The sequence below is a fragment of the Lepidochelys kempii genome, chromosome 7 (genome assembly GCF_965140285.1).
Source record: "Lepidochelys kempii isolate rLepKem1 chromosome 7, rLepKem1.hap1, whole genome shotgun sequence".
In the NCBI taxonomy this organism is placed as follows: domain Eukaryota; kingdom Metazoa; phylum Chordata; order Testudines; family Cheloniidae; genus Lepidochelys; species Lepidochelys kempii.
In genome coordinates this window covers 29,067,845-29,089,299 of record NC_136386.1, presented here as the reverse complement: position 1 = coordinate 29,089,299, position 21,455 = coordinate 29,067,845, and the positions used below count along the sequence as shown (strand labels likewise).

Sequence of the window (21,455 nt, the reverse complement as noted above, 5' to 3'; positions counted from 1 at the left end):
GACAAACAACCCCAGCTCAAGTGACCCATCCATAGCTCAAATTCCCCATAGAATTCCACCTGTCATTCCAGAAGCTCTCATTAGATCCCCAGCTTCTCAGCTGGCTTTCCCACAGTATCTCCCCTCCACTCCCAGCCTTCCCGTGCTTCCTTAGGCTCTATACCAGGGTTTCTCAACCTTTCTATTTCTGAGACACCCCTCCACCCCCAACATGCTATAACAACTCCACGGCCCACCTGTACCACAATGTTTTTTCTCCATGTAAAAGCCAGGGCCGGCGTTAAGGAGTAGGAAGCAGGGCAACTGCATAGGACCCCATGCCACAAGGGGCACCATGAAGCTAAGTTGCTCAAGCTACAGTTTCAGCCCTGGGCAATGGAGCTCAGGGCCCTGGGCTTCAGTCCTGAGCGGCGGGGCTTCAGCTTTCTGCTCTGGGCCCTAGCGAGTGAAACACCGGCCGAGCTTGGCTGACCCCCTGAAACCTGCTCATGGCCCCCCAGGGTGCCCTGCACCCCAGGTTGAGAACCACTGCTCTATACCTTCCCCCCCCACCCCCGTTCCTCTTCCCAGCTTTGCCATAGCGCAGCTCTCCTGAAGTCCCCAAGACTTGCTGTAAATCCTGATCAGAACCTGGGCCTAATGAAGATTTTATAAAGTCTACATGGACTAGTGTGAACTTTTTATAAAGCTTACAGAAGCCCACAGTACTGGAAGACTTGAATGCGGACTTTATAAATGAATGGTTCCTGAAGACCTACTAAAACCTGCAGCCAGTTTTATGAGGTTTAGAAGGCCTGCCTGGAAGCAAGCTAGGAAAATTAGTAGAAATCACGGCCTGGGGGAGCCAGAGAGGAAAGGGGAGCTCACTTCTATAGGTCAGGGGACCCACAGTCCTGAAGAGCTTCACTATGTTCCTTTCTCTGAATCCTCCCCCAGCAGTTTCTGATGAATCCTGCACCACTATGTTCCAAAGGGCTTTCCCTCTAGTCCGCACTCAGAGTCCATGCAGAGAGTCTTGTGCAGATTTCCTTTGGCCCTAAGCAGATCCTGCAGCCTTCCTGGGTGCCCAGATAGCCCCCTGATTCAGCTTCTCAAGCCTCCATACCCTGATTCCTGCACGACTCCATTTTTATCTCCCTGCAAATGTTTAAGTCCACAGCACCTACATCAGACCATAGCAGGTTCACAGTAGCTCTGGACCTGATATAAACTTTATAAAGTCTTCATTGTCCAGTGCAGATGGTATAAAATCTGTATCGGGTTCATGGTTCTCAGTGTCTGCAGTTTTTGTGAACTACAAAAAATGCACAGGGAAGCAAATCCAAATATATCTCCTCTGCTGCTTTACCCTCATTGACCGATGGTGTCGTTTTGTCAAAAGAGCAATCAGGTTTTTCCAAGTAGCTGTAGTTTATCAAACCCACATTAGTTATTGCTCAGGCTTCCGCTATCTGCCAGACAGTGATTCTTTTATCTCAGTATTTGTTCTAAAATTGGAGCATTGCCATGCTGCGTATACTCTTGAATGGTTGCGGCTGTCCAGCTCAGGGTTGGTGGACTTATACAGTTGGTGAAGTCATCTTCTCAACAGTGAGTTGGTTAAGCCTACAATGCACTTTGGGATCCCCCAGATGAAAAATTCTAGCTACATAAATATAAACTATTACAATTATGCTGGAAAGTTTTGTTTGACACTAGAATGGACTGTGTATTCATTCATCTCGCTGTTTGGAAAATGTAAACAACCTTCACTTTGAGAAGCCGCATTTGCCAGAATAAACTTGCAAGTTTTGCCTTAACGTCAGCTCTTTCTCTGAAGTTAATGGTCTCAGTGACACCAAAATCAATGTTTTTGTCCTTCCTTCTGACTTGGCTCAGACTACTAACTGATGGTGCTACAGGAAGAACACTGTGTTTGATGCATGTGGATTTACAATTATTAACAAGTTCTGAGCCCATCAAGATTCACAAGATTCACTTGGGTTTCTACATTTCCATTTGCAAGTGGAGGGTTGTAAATGTTCCTGGATCCAGGAATTTGATTCTCCTCTCATTCACACTGGTATTACAGCTTTGTCTTCAAGTAAATTGCTCCCAATTTACACTAGGGTACTTTGGAGGAGAATCAGGCCTTATATTCTTGCTACATAACAGTGACTTTATAATAAGGTCTACACCATGGGCCAGACCTGCTCATATGAGATGGTGTAAGTTGGTCAAGGAAATAGGCACAATAGCATTTTATCTTTTGCTGGAAAAATTTCCAACCAATTCTACTACTAAGTGGTAAATACTAGGGCTGCCAATTAATCGCAGTTAACTCACATGATTAACTCAAAAAAATTAATTGTGATTTAAAAAATTAATCATGATTAATCTCAGTTTTAATCACACTGTTAAACAATAGAATACCAATTGAAATTTATTAAATATTTTGGATGTTTTTCTACATTTTCAAATATATTGATTTAAATAACAACACAGAATACAAAGTATACAGTGCTCACTTGATATTTTTATTCCAAATACTTGCACTGTAAAAATGATAAAAGAAATAGTATTTTTCAATTCACCTCATACAAGTATCGTAGTGCAATCTCTTTATCATGAAAGCACAACTTACAAACGCAAATATCTTGCAATACCATCTACAACAGTGCCATGCAAATGCCTGTTCTCACGTTCAGGTGACATTGTGAACAAGAAGTGGGCAGAATTATCTCCTGCAAATGTAAACAAACCTATCTGTCTGAGCGATTGGCTGAACAAGAAGTAAGTCTGAGTGGAATTGTAGGCTCTAAAGTTTTACATTGTTTTATTTTTGAATGCAGTTATTTTTTGTACATAATTCTACATTTGTAAGTGCAACTTTCATGATAAAGAGATTGCACTCCAGTACTTGTATTAAGTGAATTGAAAAATACTATTTCTTGTATTTTTACAGTGCAAATATTTATAATAAAAATAAATATAAAGTGAGCACTGTACACTTTGTATTCTGTGTTGTAATTGAAATCAATATATTTGAAAATGTGGAAAACATTCACAAATATTTATATAAATGGCATTCTATTCTTCTTCAGCAGCGCGATTAATCGCCACTAATTTTTTTATCGCGCAATTAATCGCCATTAATATTTTTAATCGCTTGACAGCCCAAGTAAATACAGTTAATTACATATTCCTTTAATATAAAATTACAGACTGTTGTGTACATTGCTGCAGCTGTGAGCTATAGTACTCTGTATTCCAGGATGTTGTCTTTTAGCTGCAAAGATTTGTTTGAACAGTGAACCAGTATTGCTCCTTGCTTGTCATAAGTTACGTAATACTGCTCTAGGACTGGACCCTTTGCACACTGTATTCAGATGTATTACTGCCTGGAAACAATGTAATTTACAGAGACTCCAGCCTTAATAAGAAACATTTCCACCCACAATATATAAAAGAGAAAGAGGCATGAGCGCCTTTATGAAAAATACAACAAAGGCTTCAAATGACGTGCAAGTACTTCCATGGCTATGATTTTAAATATGACTATGTGAGGCCCTGATCCTTCCAGGAGCTCCACACTGGTAGACACCTGCACCTAGGGATCCAACAGCTGAAGCTAGACAAATTCAAACTGGAACTAAGGTGCACTTTTTTAGCTTTGAGAGCAATTTGAGCATAATTGGAACAACTTACCAAAAGATGGGGTGGATTCTCCATCACTTGAAGTCAAGTGATAATCAAGACTGAAGGTCTTTCTAAAAGAGATACTCTAACTCTGTGTATAACCTGTGGTATACACAGCAACAGATGACATGATCATAATGATCCTTCTGGCTTTAAAATCCATGAATGTGGATGCAAGCGTCTCTCCCCAGCACAAGGCCAGTTGCAGAATCAGGGCTTAAGGTTTGAAAGCGATGAAGAAATAAGTATCTTACCTTGTTTACATCTAAATCTTCTAACTTCGGCACTTCTGCTGTCTCTTGTTCCTCGCTACTTCCCTCATCTAGGTCACTGTCTTCATCCTGGGTTGAGTCTCTCTTCTGCTCTACAGGTGAAGACTTGCTACCCTTGCTGTCAGTTTCCATCTCTGTTGGATTCCCAGAGGCAGTAGACTTCTTCTGGTCTGTGCCTTCTTCATTTGGGAAAGTCTCTCCCGCCACACTACAAGAAGGGCTGTCAATTCCACTGTCTCTGTTGGGAATTTTACCGTTACCATTCAGCTCTGAGGTTGAGTCCTTACTCTCCAGCTCTCCAGAGGGCTCTTTGCTCACATTCACAGCAGTACAGGCTTCAGAGCTTTTGTTTTCCCCGATGCTTAGCTCTTTAATTTTCATTTTGTCTGCATTGGACAGTTCTGCACTGCACAGGACGTCTGGCTCATTTTCATCGGGCTCACTTTTTTCGTTTGTAGAACTGCCACAGGAAGCTACCATTTCACAGTCACTTGAGCTTGGCTGTTTGGAAGAGTCCAATCCAGGTTCCATCTTAAAAGTTAAATTTAATTGGTTTCTTTGAAGAACGTGGGTAGGTTGCCTACAAATGAAGAGGAAGCACCTTGGTCATTTGAATTGGAGGCTGGGATTTTCAAAGGTGTTTACGGGAGTTAGGAGCCCAATTTCCATTCAGTTGCAATGGCAGTGGGGTCCTAACTCCCTTAAGAACCTTTGAAAATTCTAGTCAGAATGACTGAAACAAATACTCATTCAAAAGTTGCACACAAAGCCATGCCACTTGCTATCCCTTTAAAATTCCTCCTGTCCTGCAGGGAGGAAGTGCCTTTTCTCCCACTTAAAGACAGGAACTCATTGTTCTTCAATGGAATTATCCCTTCAGGGCAGGGGATCTCCTACAAGAGAGATGAAATTTTAAAGGGACAGCAGTGTACTATTTTCCTATATCAAAGCATAACTTTCAAAATTCATGTCATCTGTTTAAATATCATAACTAGCGGAAAGAACTTTTTTTTTAAACTCCACACCCTGTCCTGCAGGCTTGGCCTTCAATGGGAATTTCCTCTGAATAGGGTTTGCAAGATCAGCCAATTTTACAGTAAAACTGACCAAACAAATTTCAACAAATGCAGTTTCTGTAGAAACTAGCTTGTACATTAGCCTGATCTAGAATATGCTGTGATCTGTTCTCCTTCCCTATAAACTGTAAGCAGTTTGCCTGACATTTATTGAATGTTATAAAGTTTTCAATCAATAAAATCAAAAGCCACACAATAATCAAGATCTTGTAATAGCTAAACAATTCCAACCCAAACTTTGCCAACTAAAAGCAGACACTGAGTTATGTCTAGGCACAACTCTTCACTGATTTCAGTGGAAACTCCTATTTGGGGATTCATGGCATGATATAGATCAATACATTTTTTAGCAACATTGCTTTTTGTATCAAGTCCCCCTATGCACTCAGTTAAGCTTAGGGTTTATGATTAGACAAATTGCTCTATGTCAATTTGTACACAATAGTTATAATAAATATTTCTTGATTTTATACACTTGTATTTTCCTCCCATTGAAACAAAGTTTCAAACCGAATGCAAAAAATGACACAGGTAGAAATAGACAAATATAAATATTTACCTAATACTTTCAAACTTTTCAATGAGGATGTTGACTCCTGCTGATGTCTGTGTTTCTTCCTCGTCAGGCACTAAGCTTCTTGATGACTTGGGATCAGCTGGCAAAGGCCGAGAAGGTGCTGGAGGAATTCTTTCCTGCCCAGGTTTGAGATGGACAGGTTTAGGAGGTACTAATAAAATTAAGGGGAAAAAGAGAGGATAAAGTTCTGGCTTCTTTATAACAACAAAGACAACAGATCCTCACTCTGAAGAAAGAGCGAGAAGCACCCATTGTTTTACTGCTGTTTATTAATTACATCGGAACCACTGCAGTCACAAGATATTTTTCACACAAAAACACTTTGATATGTTCTAAAGAAATAGCCTAGCTTCTCTTTTGCATTTCTACAGTTTTGTCAGATCTGTCAAAGCAGAGTAGCTGACAGAACATCACCGCTTCCTTGTTGCCAAACAGGATGCACAGTGCACACACCAAGACTTGGTTGTGCAAGCACTCTCTTCATCTCCACCATAGTGCTCAATTTCCCTTACTGTGACTTTTCAAAACTTCGAATTCTTATTGCTCTAATACACTTAACTAGATCCCATAAGAAAAATATGGATTTGGACAGCTCACCCATTCTACTGGAAGCACTGCAAGAAAATGTAAAAAACTTTATTTCCTTCTCCCTCCCCCAGCTTCTCTGTGGTATATTCTTCACAAATTTCCTTCCTCTTTTGGTACCGCACTGAACAAGATACTGTATAAATAAGTGCTTACGTTAAACATGTCTCCAATCTGTTGAAAAAGAAAGTCAACATTGTACCTTAACCTCTTAATTAGTCCTTTGCAGTTCCTTCTAATTAATGTAATTTAGCAAAACATATGCAGTCAGTTCTTCATTTTTTGCAGAGTAAATGGTTTTATAAATACGTAAGCAGTAACCCATGGCAACAGTTTCACATGCTTTTACTGTTTTATGCAGTGAAAGCAACTTCACATAAGTTGACCTTAAACTAGAAGCTAAGAAAAACTTGACAGTGAAATTAATCCAGAAGTGTGCATTTCTTTGAACAGAGCTGCCAAATATTCACTCAGCCCTAAATTGTCTAATAGGAAATATACTAAAAGTTCGACACACAAGTTATAAAGTGTTTTCCTAAATAACTTTTCAAGAACAGCAGCTGAATTCAAGTTTTTCATGTTAGTCAGAGCAACTATGCTGAAATGGTCCATTTGGAACATGTTTGCATGATGTGCTTAATGTTGTAAAATGTCTTTAATTATCAACAGTTCTGAATGAGTAATTTTAGAGCTTTGTTTTCTTTTTTAAATTATATGATAACGAACTTAGAGTGCCAATTCCTGAAGTCTTTACTCAGGCAAAGCTCTGGATGAGAGTTTCAGACTCTAGATCTGAACGAGCCTAACTGTCCTTTCTTCTTGGAGCAGATCTTTAGCTGCTGTCAGTTGTCACAGCTCCACTGAAGTTGATGACTAAGGATGATTTAATGTGTTTGAGTACAACATGCAGGAGCATTTATAACCATTTAAACTGCACAGCTTGTTTGAGCAATACTGGTTAAACACAAAGTACATCTTGTGAAGGATTTGGGCTTTACTGTACATTTAGAGCAGTAGGATTAAACTCCTGGATTGGTCTACTGTCCAAAGCCACCTTGAATTCCCTTTCAAAAATAAGAGGGTTGCTATTGGGGTTTTTTCTAGAAAACTGAAAGTGCACAGGAAGAGTGGGGAGATGGTAAAGGAAATGTTCTTGCATGTGAAAGGGTGGCTGTGTCACTGGCAGACCAGATGCCAGCTCTGGCCAGGCTGTTGGCATCAGCTCACCACTGACAAATTCATAGCGGGAAGCCAGACCAGCTCGCCTATATATTAGTATTGTTCAGATAGGTGTTAGACTTGTAAGAATGTGTTTAGATTCTATAAAATGTTTGTAAATTGTTGCAGGCATTAATCCAGGGGTTCTCAAACTGGGGGTCAAAAGGTTATTATCGGGGGGGTCACAAGCCCTCCTCTTACTTGTGGAAGAGAGAAAAGAGGAGTGTGAAACTACATCTTCAGTTCAGCCAATTCTGAGCAAACTTGGATTGATTTAGCAATCCAATTTCCATTAATGATATTGGTGGTTGCACATTTAAATCTCCTCAGACTTAGCTGAAGATTTATCACTGTAGGCCTTGATGAGTAACCTTCAAACAGAACGTTTTATACAGTGAGGAAGTGTGGACACACACGTGTTTGCAAAAGAATGTGCAGGCCTTTTCCAAGGGAAACCAAACCAGCAACGGAAATTTGGAATGATCTAGAGGCTTCATTTGGTTCTTACAGAAGAAGAGTAGATCTGAGTCCAGAAGGGGAAGCAGCTGCAAGTCACAGATCACTACTCCAAAATGTAATGACTCCATGGCTGCATGCACACAGACATGTTTGTCAACTAATACACACACGGAGCAATAGGGTTAGAAAACCAGACCTCTACAACTTAAGCTAAAGGATAACCAGAATTAGGTGTAGCAATATTTTTAAAGTATGGCAGTAATTATGAAGTAAAGAATTGAACCTCTTCTGATATTCCCACTGGGTGACTATCAGGAGTGGTGGGGCTGTCAGGAAACGGAGATTGATTTGCTGAAGGTGGCTACTTGGCAACAGCTACTTTTGAAAATCTTGGCTTACTTTCTTATTTTTCCTATTTGAATATATGTCATCTACTTTTGGGGATTGGTGTCAAATTGGTTTGCAACAGGAGTGTAGGGAGTACTAGCAAGATAAACTTTTCAAAATTACGCCTTCCTTTATGTGTGTTTGTCCATTTTATCTCAATAACTTTTTATTACTCAGGGTGTTAAACTGAATCTCAGCCAGATAGAAAGAGAGTTACTCCTTTTAGTCTAAATTTCTTGCTCCATGTGGGGGAGAGAGGGAAGGCTTGGATATACCATTTCAGGAATGTTGATATTTGAGTAATGGAGATGAGGCTGACCAATGTTAATGCAATTTGGAGCACTTTTAAACATGATCTGAATCAAATGGAGCAAGCTGATGCAGATACAGATAATGGGCCAGATCAGCTGTTTTAAATGTGTACAGTTCCACTAAATCCAGAGCAGTTTCACTGATATACACCAGCTGATGATCTAGTTTTAGCTATTCCTATTTATCAGAATACCTTATAGCATTATTAATAATGTTAATGGACTGTTCAATAATGAAATCTGAAAGAGAAAGAATTCTAGATGAAAACTAATTAAGTGTGTGTATACTTAACTGGATGGTTGACAAAGGTCATGAACCTCAGTATTCATTTGTCCAAGCAACTAGTAATTTCTTACTTAATTAGTATACACACTTAATTAGTATATATATACACACACACACACACACACACACATACACAGAGAACATCACCTACAGGGAGGGAAGTATTGACTAATATACCAATATTACACTTTAAGACTGGCCTTTCAGTTTCAGAAATGTCAACAGTTTTTCTTTATGGATAACAGTGGTTAAAGGTAAGGCAGAAAGTTGTTTTTTCTACAGGCATTCAGGATGATAAGATAGGAGTCTCATTTTGTACAGTATATTTAAATATTTTTGATTGTGACCAAAATGGTTGTTTCCTGTTGTCATGTAATGATGATACCTACCTACTTATGCGACTGCTTTTTATAAGCTTTGTTTAAATCAAGATCTTTGGGATATTCTCACCTGCACTTGTCAAAAAAAAAGGCCTTCCAAATTAAGCATATCTCTTAGCTGAGAAGACAAACATCTAGTACGCACAGTATTCTAAGTAATTTCTAAAGAGCTAGTAAGAAAAACAATAATTGGTACTACAAAGAGACTAACACTTCACTGTACAGACTGCAACATGTGGAAATAATTTCTCCCCATACAAGGGACTGGGCCTTTAGTCTCCTCAAGCAGTTAGCACTTCAATGGATATGGGGGGAAAAACAGCCTGGGGATTTTAAATGCTCAAACTCTGCACTTTTGGGGCCCACTCCTCACCTGGTGTCAATCAGCATAGCTACACTGGCTTCAACAGAACTACATATATTTACACCAGCTGAGGAGCTAGCTCTTTGTGTCTTGAAGTAAGGTGTCCGGAAGTAAGGTGGAGGCGTTTGTTTCACTGTGATTATTCTTGAATTAGATGGGGTTGCACCGTTATTACATCTAATAATGGTATGCTTGGCTGTGCACATTGGTTTGGTTAATGTTTCCTTTTTAAAAAATATATTTGTAATTTTTCAGGCATTTCTTTTTGCTAGGTGAAGTGCAGCTGTTTTCAATATAGCACAAAGGAGCTCTAGACTTGAGTGCTAAGCTGTTCTTATAATAAAAATGAATAAAGAATTTAAACAATATTTTTAATTAACTCCTAATGTTTACTACTACATGTGATATACACACTGAAAATGTATACGGTCACATTTTTGAAAAGTTAATTTATCTGTGTCATTCATGAGTCCATTTTTCCCCCCCAAAGCTTTTTCAATTGAATTTTTAACACTGGAAAAATGAATACAAAGTCACGCTAATTGTACTTTCCCTGTATCAAATGAGACAACAGCTCTAATTTTCAAATTAAAACAATCTTTTTAAAAACATTAGACTTCCAGCACAATAAAAAATTGCATGAATATTGGAGGAACAAAACCACTTGCCTTGGGGTTTCTGCAGAAGATGTGTTTTGGCCAATGGAGATTTGGTTTTGGGTTTCCTTCCAGTTTGATGGATACATTGTACAGGGCCGATGTGCTGCAGCTCGCCACATGCTTCCAATGTCGGATTTGAGTCAATATGACATTTGATTTGAAAAGGAGCACAAGGGCAACCTGGAAAAAGAAATGGGTCAATGTTTATTTCCTCCTTTTTTCCCTTGAAAAGCAGCTTGTCCTGGCTCTGGTAGCTTAGCTTGCATCAGTTATTTGAAGGAAAGAAAAGTCATTAACTTAGAAGTTATCACTTCAGAAACATCCATCTTGACAATCACTTTAAACTGGATGGTTGACAGAGGTCATGAAACTCGGTATTAATTTGTCCAAGCAACTAGTAACTTCTTCACTAAAAAGCTAAATAGATCTAACAGTGAATGGTTATGGGAGTATGTATATATAAAATCCTTTTTGATAGGCTTCCTCTAAGTCGGTGGTTCCCAAACTGGGGTTCGTGAACCCCTGGGGGTTTGCAAAATGTTACAGGTGGTTCTCGGAAAAAAATTCCCTAATTGCAGACAGAGCTGTCCCTAGGGACCCCAGGCAGCACAGGGCCAGCGGCCCGGAGCCCCTGGACTTCCAAGAGCTAAGCAGATCAAAGCGAGCATATCTATCACACTGAGGAGATTTAAAGTTCAAGGCTCCTTATAAGAAATGGAAAGGGAGGTGGATATTTTTTTACTGTTTTGCCTGGACTGCTCAAGACCTGAATGCTTGTGGAGGAGAAACTCTTTGGGTTTCCTTCTTAAATACCTTCATGCTGTTTCACATCTGATACTCCTTGATGAAATATAGGAGCCTTGTCTTATAACTGGCTTATTCAAAGTGATACAAGCTACGTAAGTGAGATCTTGGAAGAGTGTTGCTGTTTTCATAATGTAATATAAATACTGTAATGATAAATAATAATAAATAGTGTGTAATAAGCATGTCATAAAAACAAATGTTATATTTCCAAGATCGCTGCTTTTATAATTTATACTCAGGTAAAGGAGAAAATCCCTGGAAATATTCATTTTTAGGAGGGGGTTTGCGAGACTTGACATTTTAGTGAAAGGGGTTCACGGGTTATTAAAGTTTGGGAACTACTGCTCTAAGTAGAGATACAGGTGCACAGGCACTGCATTCTACTTGGTAAATCAGCACCTAGATTCAAGAATGGCTGAATCACAAATGCCTGTGATAGACGAGGCAGATGATGAACATGCTTCAATCCTTTGCAAGAATTAGATTAACAATTTAAATGACATAATATTGCTGTTTATTATTTATTAAATGCCTATACACCAAGACAATATACAAACAGGGTCTTCCCCAGAGGGCTGATAGTCTGAAAGACAGATTAGACATGATGCATTGAGAAATCCAGAGAAGGAATGCCTAAGATGTTTTGTTTCTTTTAAAAAATTTATTATTTACTCATTTCCTACGGGTTTTAAAGAAATAAAACAACCCACCCAATTTAATATATTGGGAGGTAGGTTTCTGTTTGCTTTTTGTTTTGGCTTTCACTGATGCAGTCTCAACAGGTACCAAAGAAAGTTGATACTGTATGTGGGTGTGATGTCATCAAAAATGGCCCAACCAGCCAAACAGAATGTGCTTTTGGACAATCAGTGTCCAGTGTCCCAATCTAATACTGATTCTGATTAAAACTGCTGCAGATAAACACATTGGGCCAAGTTCAGACCTGATGCATATGCATTGAAGTTAATCGAGTTGCACCTATTCACAACAGGTCTTAATTTGGTCCTTACATGGTCGTTGTCAACTTAAGTCATACTTTCTGACATTTTTCAGCCTACTTTTGACCCTGATTCAGGAAAGCATTGCTGTTCAGGAAAGGCAATTAAGCATTAAGTTCCATTGGGTGAAATCCTGGCCCCATTGAAGTCAATAGGAGTTTTGCCATTGACTTCAAAGGGATCAGAATTTAAGCCATGAAACATGTTTAAGTGCCCTTCCTGAACAAGGGATGCTTTCCTGAATCAAGCCCATTGTTACAAGTAACATCCCTAACTAGTATAAATGGGAGATGAGAGAGAGAGTCTCTTTTTTCAGTTTGTTTGGGGAATTTAACAGTATTTGTGGGTATTTCTTCTCTATTGTCAGTCTGTGTGGATGTTAACATGGTAACTGGAGAGTTTTTTCTTTGAATGAAATACTGTAATGTGACTGTAAATGTATAAAAATTGGCAGGGGACTCTGGAGCAGAGGTAGTCCCTGAAACTATTATTAATTTCATGTTTTAAAATGGACTAGTTTAATTGTCTCTACCCCTTTAAAATGATAAGATGATCTCAAACACTTGAGAAGGAGGATCTGTCTAAACATTAAAGTAATCTTCAGACTTTTTTGTGAATTATTCAGAAACATGAGCTGAGCTGCACAAATGCAACCTACTCACGGCTAGCTTTACACTGAGATCAGACTCTGAAGTCAGTGGAGTTACACTGGATTTACATGTGTTACCGACCTCAGAACACTGCCCTTTGGATCTAGATTGAGTTTGAGTGGGTTAAAGGTATACAGTATTTCAAATATTTCACAGGGCTGTTCTTAAAAGTTAGATGGTTACACGGGAGCATTAAGGATTTTTTCAAATTGATGTGGAATATTCCAAAGTTATAACTGTTTGCTGACAAAAATCAATTCAAAGCCATCAAATAAATATGAATTAGCATAAGTCTGTCCACTTCTGTCACCCTAATGCATAATCTCTGAATTCTTCAACACTGCTTCCTATTACTGCTGTTTAAAAGTTCATTAGTGCATCTGCTATCAAATCTACTTTTCAGGGGATTTATTTGATCTCAGCTACTCAGAATTGCTTCAAACTTAAACGCAGGACTTTATAAGCACTGAATTTTAATCATTTGAAGAAACAAAGGGATTTCGCATAACTGGGTGACTGGGCAACAAAATGGTAATGAAATTCAATGTTGATAAATGCAAAGTAATGCACATTGGAAAACATAATCCCAACTATACATATAAAATGATGGGGTCTAAATTAGCCCTTACCGCTCAAGAAAGAGATCTTGGAGTCATTGTGGATAGTTCTCTGAAAACATCCATGCAATGTGCAGCCAAGAACGTTGGGAATCAGTATGAAAGGGACAGAAAATAAGACAAAATATCGTACTGCCCACATCTTGAATACTGCATGCAGATGTGGTTGCCCCTTCTCAAAAAAGATAAATTGGAATTGGAAAAGGTACAGAAAAGGGCAACAAAAATTATTAGTGGTATGTAACAGCTTCCATATGAGGAGAGATTAATAAGACTGGGACTTTTCAGCTTGGAAAAGAGATGATTAAGAAGGGATATGATAGAGGTCTATACAATTATCACTGGTGTGGAGAAAGTAAATGAAATAAGTAAAGTAAATAAGGAAGTGTTATTTACTCCTCCTCATAACACAAGAACTGGGAGGTCACCCAATTAAATTAATAGGCAGCATATTTAAAACAAACAAAAGGAAGTATTTCTTCACACTACACACAGTCAACCTGTGGAACTCTTTGCCAGATGTTGTTGTCAAGGCCAAGATTACAACAGTGTTCAAAAAAGGGTTAATGGAGGACAGGTCATTCAATAGCTATTAGCCAGGATGGACAGGGATGCAAACCATGCTCTGAAATGTCCCTAGCCTCTGTTTGCCAGAAGCTGGGAATGGGTGACAAGGGATGGATTACTTGATGATTACCAGTTCTGTTCATTCCCTCTGAATTTGGCTGAAAGCGTCTAATGATTTGTTCCCTGATATGTCTGAGCACCAAACACTTAGATAAGTCTTAAACCACTTCCTTTTAAAAGCCGCTGCCTAGCTCAAAAGAACAAATAAAAAAAGTCAACTGCCTTAGAACAAAATTTGACATCTTGTGCCTTGCACACTATATACGTGTTATTGTTGACAATATTACTCACCAACTCTCTGCACTTCACATGCAAACACTTATTAACATCGTATCAAAAGAGCAAGCAGGCACAGAAAAGAATTGATAAGCAATTACAACCAATGCTAATCTCTGAATCCATAAGAGCTTTAAACAGCAAATGCAGATTCTTGGCAATGTAACAAGAAAAATATGCTTATGTGAAACCACACAAGTGGTGGGGTTCATTTTTTTTTAAATTTAAGCCATTCCCTGTGCATTTGTGAATGTGACCCTAAACGTTACTTCTCACATGTAGTACACCTAACTACAACTTTTTTTACTTTCTTACTTATTTTTCCAACACTATAAAATACCTTGATAAAAAGAGTTACTAATTACTAGATTATTATATGCTGAATTCTTCTCAAAGTAAGACACTTATAGGCTGCTGTGAGTGCTATACTGTGCTTCTAGGGACAGAACTGAGAAAGAGGTGGTGTAAACTGCACCACCCAGGAAGTTGTCCCAGTAAGAGATAGCCCCTCTGAGACACACCCATGAAGTACAATTCCCCGGCCAAAGCTCCTCCTACTCCAGGCCTTGCCCGACTCCACTGCTTCAGAAGAGGAGCAGACTTCCCCTAACTCCTCTGTGCAGGGGCAACCCCCTAGTCACAAGCTAGCTCCGAATGGAGTGGTCATAACTATCCCTACTAATTGAAATCAGTAAAATGTAGAAAGCAAAGTTGTTTTGTAGTAACTGCATACAAACATTTCTAACACATTGCCATTTCCAGGGTCTGGCTGTCTCTTGTAATGTGCTTTACACCTATTCACAGAGTAGCTGGAAGAATATTATGGTGTGAATAAGCTGTGAAATATGCAGGTAATGCCAAAAGGAAATCTGAGACGAATGCTTCTCTTTCAGACTCTGAGGTTAATTTGCATGAACACTGGTTCTATTTGCAAAGACCAATTCAATTCAAATTTTAAAAAATAATCTGCAAAAAAGAGTCAGTGCATTTTACCGTCCAAGCCTGATTACCATATACATGGTTAGCTCACGAAAGCTTGTGCTCAAATACATCTGTTAGTCTCTAAGGTGCCACAAGTACTCCTTTTCTTTTTGCGGATACAGACTAACACAGCTGCTACTCTGAAACTAGTCAAAGACAAACGCCACATAACTGAAGCTCAGCTTCATTACATCCAACTTTGCAGTCACTGATTCACTCCTATAGGCCATGCATATGAGTAAAATTACTCACAAGAGTAGTTTCAATGACTTCCCTGGAACTAACATATTCACATGAGTAAAATTACTCATAAGCATAAAAGTTTGCAAGACCAGCCCACAGCGAGCACAGGTCACTGCTGTCCATAACTTTTCACATACTAGTCACATAGTACAATTGGTGTTTAAGGTTTCCTGTAATATTTATTTAACTTTAACTGAATACAGGATAAACTAGACTCCTAAAGAAGCCTAAAACCTGCAACAACTTTTGCAAAAATACCCACTTTAATCTTTGCTGAAGACTTCAGAATTTTATCAGGAAGACTATTTTTCACAGAACAGAGCAATTTCTCAAGAGCATCATTCGTCCTCTGAATCATACCCATGCCAGATGGTTTCCTCACTGAGCTGGCTAAGTTTAAGATAAAAACATTTTTGTAGAAGCTGTTTCAGGTTTGAGATTCTTGAAGCCTATAATGTATTTCTATTAAATTAAGATAAACGGAATATAAAGGGCCAAATATTACAGCTATTGTAAATCATAGTAGCACCAGCTTCAAAGGAGCCACGTGAATTTACATCAGCTGAGGCTCTATCCCAGTAACACAGTGGCAGTTCTATCACTGACCCATATTAAATTCCCAAGCCCAGTCTCTCATTCATCCAGGAACACTGTTGGGCTGACGTGCTGAGCACCTAGGAGGAGTCTCTCGCACCGTAGCACACTACCAGGAATATTAGGGCCAAATGATTTTCCCAGCTTCTGATTTTGTATGCTCATATTTGCAGACCCCCTTGTTTGTGCCACAACAAAACTGGGGTTTTGCACCTCTTTTGCATGCAAAAGTCACCACCTATGCACTCAGATTGGTCAGTTGGGATCCTAGACCTGCATGTTCAAATGTGGATGTGTAACTTTTTTTTTTTTATGAGAACCATCAGACAGGCATGCAAAAGTGGATGTACCCAAAAAAAAAAAAAATCAGAAGAGGGCTGAAAACTTACTCCTAATAGGCACTGACTGCTCTGAAGGATTTTCATCCAATCCTTTTGACTAGAAGGATGGTGTTTGCGAGGTGTGTCCTGAAAGCTGGGGTGGAGTAAAGTGGATGAAAATGAAGCTAGCTGGATTGGCAGCAGAGATATGGAGGACACACCTGGATGCCAAGTGGAGAAACTGGTTCTTAATAAGCTTTTAAGGAGCACTCTCTCTTCTGTTCTCAGTTAGCAGCATCATATGCCTAGCCAGAAGAGATCACTTGCAAGATTGGTGTTTTGAGCTTAAAATGCCAGTGGCCAAAGTTTGTGCTGATTTAAGCCCTGTGCAACCTCAGTGTAATCAATGGGACTGAACAGCATGTCCATTTGCATGGAATAGGTCACTGTGGATGTCTGCAAGGACAGAGAGAGATCATGATTCTCACTCCTTGAACCAGTCTTTTAAAAAATAAAATAACCTAACACTCAGCTAGCTTTTAACATCAAGAGATGGACCTTGTTGTGGCTTCTCTATTCCTGGCCTCATTTTATTACAACATGCAGCATGTGCCCTGTTCCCTAAATACAGGCAATACATCAAAGCATAAGCAGAGGAAAACACTCCCTGTTTCTGATCAGCAGACCAAGATATCAACACAAGCAAAGTACTTTTATTGTGGTTGCTTGACTCCGCCTTTTGATTTCTATTGTGCACTGAAAGTGGATACACAGTGACGGATACATGTTTTGTGCACTTATCTGGGGGTAAACACTGAAAACGTAAGACAAGATGCTTGGTGGAAAGCTATAAACAGATTTGTGGTACTGATAGATATTAAGACTCTTCATGTGTGGGTTTTTACAAGTTGTTTGTGAGCAGACAACACTTGCAGCTGCTGAACTTGACATTTTGTAGCTAGCTTGGAGCGAGAGAAGTACAATATATGGAAGCTCTCTGTATGCACACTATTAGGCAGCTTTTCTAGAGAGTTCTACCTCTAACATGTCGAGCTATTTTGAAAAGCTGGTCCCTATTTACGTGCCTGAATGGAAGCTGAGGTCTTGAAAATCTGGCTCCAAATTTTTTGATGATACACCTCCAACAGGTTGTAAGAAGTAACTGCACATTTTCAGCTAAAACATCCATTTGATGCATTGTGTAACAGTACTGTCCAATAAATATCATATAGCCAAGAGCTAGGGACGAGTCCTTCCCTGAGATATACACAACTTTACTCAGCCCTTGGTTACAACTTCCATGTCACTCAGGCCTGCAGGTCCCCATAGACAGAAAATCATCCAGGAAGAGCGAATTGTGCTAGTGTTATCCTCATGCACAAGTCCATGGGGTGCCCACAGCTGAACAGTACAACACCAAGAAGGGCAGAGCTGGGTAAGGGGAAGGACATAGCCAGCACATTGGAAGATGTGTCGATTCAGTACGTTCACAGGCAAAAAGCTCTTGCGAGAGACCCAGTCACAGAGTAAAGGTGCTGTCCCTTGGTAGAACCCCCTCTCCTGAAACTGACTCTTCTTTGGGAGAGCAAGTCACACCCCCTGTGCCAGCAGGGGTGAAACATGTGCACAATGTGGCATACTATTGTGAAAAATGCCTATGCTCTATACAACTGCACAAAAACCTCTATGTGTAGCGAAAAGCATTCAGTTGGCAGACAATCCTAGTGTCACAGGGGTTAAGGACCAAGCACAATACACTGTGATTAAATGAATCCTGATGCTTTTAATTTACTTGCAGATTTTATAGCTGCATATCATCATCCTACCCGTTACCGAACCTGCTACAATATAACCCTATACTAGCTTCAAATGTTTCATGGACTTGTAATGCCCTGAATCTCACATCTTTTCTGTTCTCTCCCATTCCATGTGCTCCTCACTCACCAGAATTTTTTTGTCCCTCCCCTTTCTTGTCCAGCCAGCGTAAGCAACAGATCTCCAGTGCCATCTGAAACCTCCTTCTCCCTCTACTTCTGGTGCCTAATTGACTCCAGGAGTGTTTTAAAACTCCATTTAAAAACACCTCTTCTTTCTGACCTGTGACCCCTAAACATCTCTAATAAAACAATCAAGTCCCACTTTCTATGTTTCTCTCTGCTCAAATCATTGCCCCTAAAACTTGACCACAGCACTCTTCTTACCTTGCTTTAATGTAGCTGCAGATGGTGCTGGTATGCAACAGACTTTGAATCTACCTGCATGTCAAGCGGCATGTGAGTGCCTTTTTACTAAGCTGAATTACGTTAGTAACAGATGTTTAAAACTGCATCTTCTCTTTTGGCATTGAAGCAGTTACAGAAGACAATTTCAGTAACACTAGTATTCTCTTTAGAAAGTAAGCTAGAATCCAGCATTGATTGCATTTGAAGTTTTATATCAAAAGTATTACTTACTTGTGCTTTGGCGGACAGACCCACATTTTTCTTATTTTTTCTAACAATTAGATATCCAAAAATAAAAAGCACAAGTTCCGGCTTCCGACTCTCAGAGCACTGGTCCTAAAATGACAGTGCATTTACATTTCTGGCTTATTACGTGTAAAGCCTCACATTCACAGGAACTGAATTTTTTTCTAAAACAATGTGGTTGTTTGAGCAGCAGATGATAAAACCTACCAAACTTGATCTCTGAAGAATGTTGCTAGATAGCTGTTAGTGGATATTACTTCAAGTGAGCAAAAAGGGCTGTTTGGTTTTACAAAGATCAAGTTTAATGGTCCTTTGAGATGTGCTAAATAGGAAGGAGAGGTTTCTGTAAGGCAATTTACTGCAAGTTTCAAAACTAGCAAGAGGGTGATAAAAACAGATCTTTACGTCTGTAAAAACCAAAAACCAGATTTCTCCTTAGTTCCAATTCCATACTGCAGAACAAAGGTTTTCCCATAATGATAGTGTATGGTTGAAAAATGACCACCAGCAGCAGAGGCACAAAACTGACAATCTCAGTTTTGGCCACCTTGAAACTTCCTGGGGGATACCATGTCACCACAGGAGTGGCACCGGGTCATGGCCCATGTGCTAATGCGCCTATCACATGATTCCCAGCTGAGCGTGGAAATCCCTTTTGATCTCAGCAGAAGGAAAAGGAGTGAGGGGACTGTACAGGGAGCTCCCGAAAGCCAGAATAAGGGCACACATAAATGCTGCTGTGATACTGTCCCTCACAAGAGGCTATTTGGGAAATTAAGTCATCATGTGGTACAGCTTGTCAGAAAAATTTCCAACAAGACAAACTTTCTACAAAAAAACAGGAAGTGATTTTTCACAGAGAGTTTTCCCCATTTACAAGCCAGGTCTAGTCAGACATGAATTAGGAACTGGTAAAAGCATAAAACTTAGGAACTGATAAAAGCGTAGAACTAAATGGACAATTTTCAGCACAAGATCTGACTAGTGGGAGTCCCCAATGTCCCATAAGAGAACCATTATTTTCAATAGTGTGGGGGTTCCAGAGAGCTCTGTCCCTCTTCTCCCTCTGTACTTTATCCCAACTAACTCTCATCAGCAACCACACATTCAACTACCCTCTCTATGCTGATGACTCACAGATCTCTCTCTCTGCTCCAGACTAGTCTCGTCCTGTCCAAACTAAAATCTCACCCTGTCTCTTTAACATCTCCTTGTGGATGTCTAGCCATCAGCTCAACTATGCACGGTCAAAACAAAGCTCCTTCTCTTCCACCCTCACCCTGCCACACCCTTCCCGCTATCTCCTTTCTCAATCACCATGGGCAGGACAACCATTCATCCTGTCACTCAGGCATCATCTTTGACTTGGACCACCCTAGGTCCTCACATCCAGGCTAAGTCTAAATCCCATAAATTCCTTCTGCATAACATCTCTAACATGCAGCCTTTCATACCCATACACACAGCTAAAATTCTCATCCAGGCCCCATCATCTCATGGCTGGGTTACTGCAACAACCTTTTCTCTGACTTTGAGACCCTCAGAACCCCTCAATGCCAGCTGGCAAAGGGTTCACTGTTCTGGAACAGCAACTCCTATCAGGCCTGACAAACTCACTGCACCTAACAAACCACTTTCATGGTATTTATCCACAAACTTTGCTATGTAAAATATCAAATAAAAGCCAGTAACACACTGGTCATCATAGGCATTGCGAAATGTTTGTATGAATGGCATGAAGGGAGTTACGCATACCTACTAAAAATATATGTGAAACTATGTAACCAGGCAGCGTTAACAAACAGGCTTTCTGCCAGACAAAGCATGTCTAATCTGAAAGAATCCCCTGCAGTGTTGAGCCCTTGTCACTGGACACTCACAGAAATAACTAGGCTTGCTGTCCCCAAAGGGCAGGCACAGTATACACATTCGCTTGTTTGATTCAACTGGGGAAAACAACACAGCACTGAGATGTATTTATAACACAAATGAAAATAAGTTTATTAACAAACAACAGAGATGCAAAGATTCAAATGAGTAGCAAGTAAGAACATTGGAAACAGAATGGTTACATATGAAACAAAAGTATAACAATACTTAGAGCAGAGGTGGGCAAACTACGGCCTGTGGGCCACATCCAGCCCGCAGGCCCCTCCTGCCCGGCTCCTGACCCAGGAGGCTAGCCCCCGGCCCCACCCCTGCTATTCTCCCTCCCCCGCAGCCTCAGCTCACTGTGCCGCTGTGGCTGGCTCCGGCCGGGCGGCGCGGCTGTTGCACCGCCAGCCACCGGTGCTCCAGGCAGCGCGGTAAGGGGGCACAGCGCAGGGGGTTGGATAGAGGGCAGGGGAGTTCGGGGGGGGTGGATAGTGGTTGGGGCAGTCAGAGGGCGGCGAACGGGGTGGGGGGGGTTGAATGGGGGCCAAGGGTCCCAGCGGGGCAGTCAGGAAGGAGGGAGGAGGGGTTGGATGGGGCAGCAGGGGACAGTTAGGGGCAGGGGTTCTGGGGCCATTCAGGGGACAGGGAGAAGGGATGGTTGGATGGGACAGGAGTCCCGGGGGGCCGTCAGGAATGAGAGGAGGGGTTGGATGGGGCAGCAGGGGGCAGTCAGGGGCGGGGATTCTG

General features: G+C 40.4%; 1 protein-coding gene across 2 annotated transcripts in view; it reads right to left on the bottom strand.

Moving 5' to 3' along the window:
• The window catches only part of FGD3 (FYVE, RhoGEF and PH domain containing 3), a 190,304-nt gene that overhangs the window by 84,845 nt on the left and 84,004 nt on the right, over positions 1 to 21,455 (bottom strand). The window contains exons 2-4 of one of the 2 annotated variants that reach the window (XM_073351571.1): positions 10,262 to 10,432; positions 5,586 to 5,754; positions 3,933 to 4,551 (exon numbers count right to left, since the gene is read on the bottom strand). In XM_073351571.1, coding sequence (XP_073207672.1) covers positions 3,933 to 4,551; positions 5,586 to 5,754; positions 10,262 to 10,432 — 959 coding nt within the window. The remainder of the gene's footprint in view (positions 1 to 3,932; positions 4,552 to 5,585; positions 5,755 to 10,261; positions 10,433 to 21,455) is intronic. The other variant, XM_073351572.1, reaches the window with a different exon arrangement.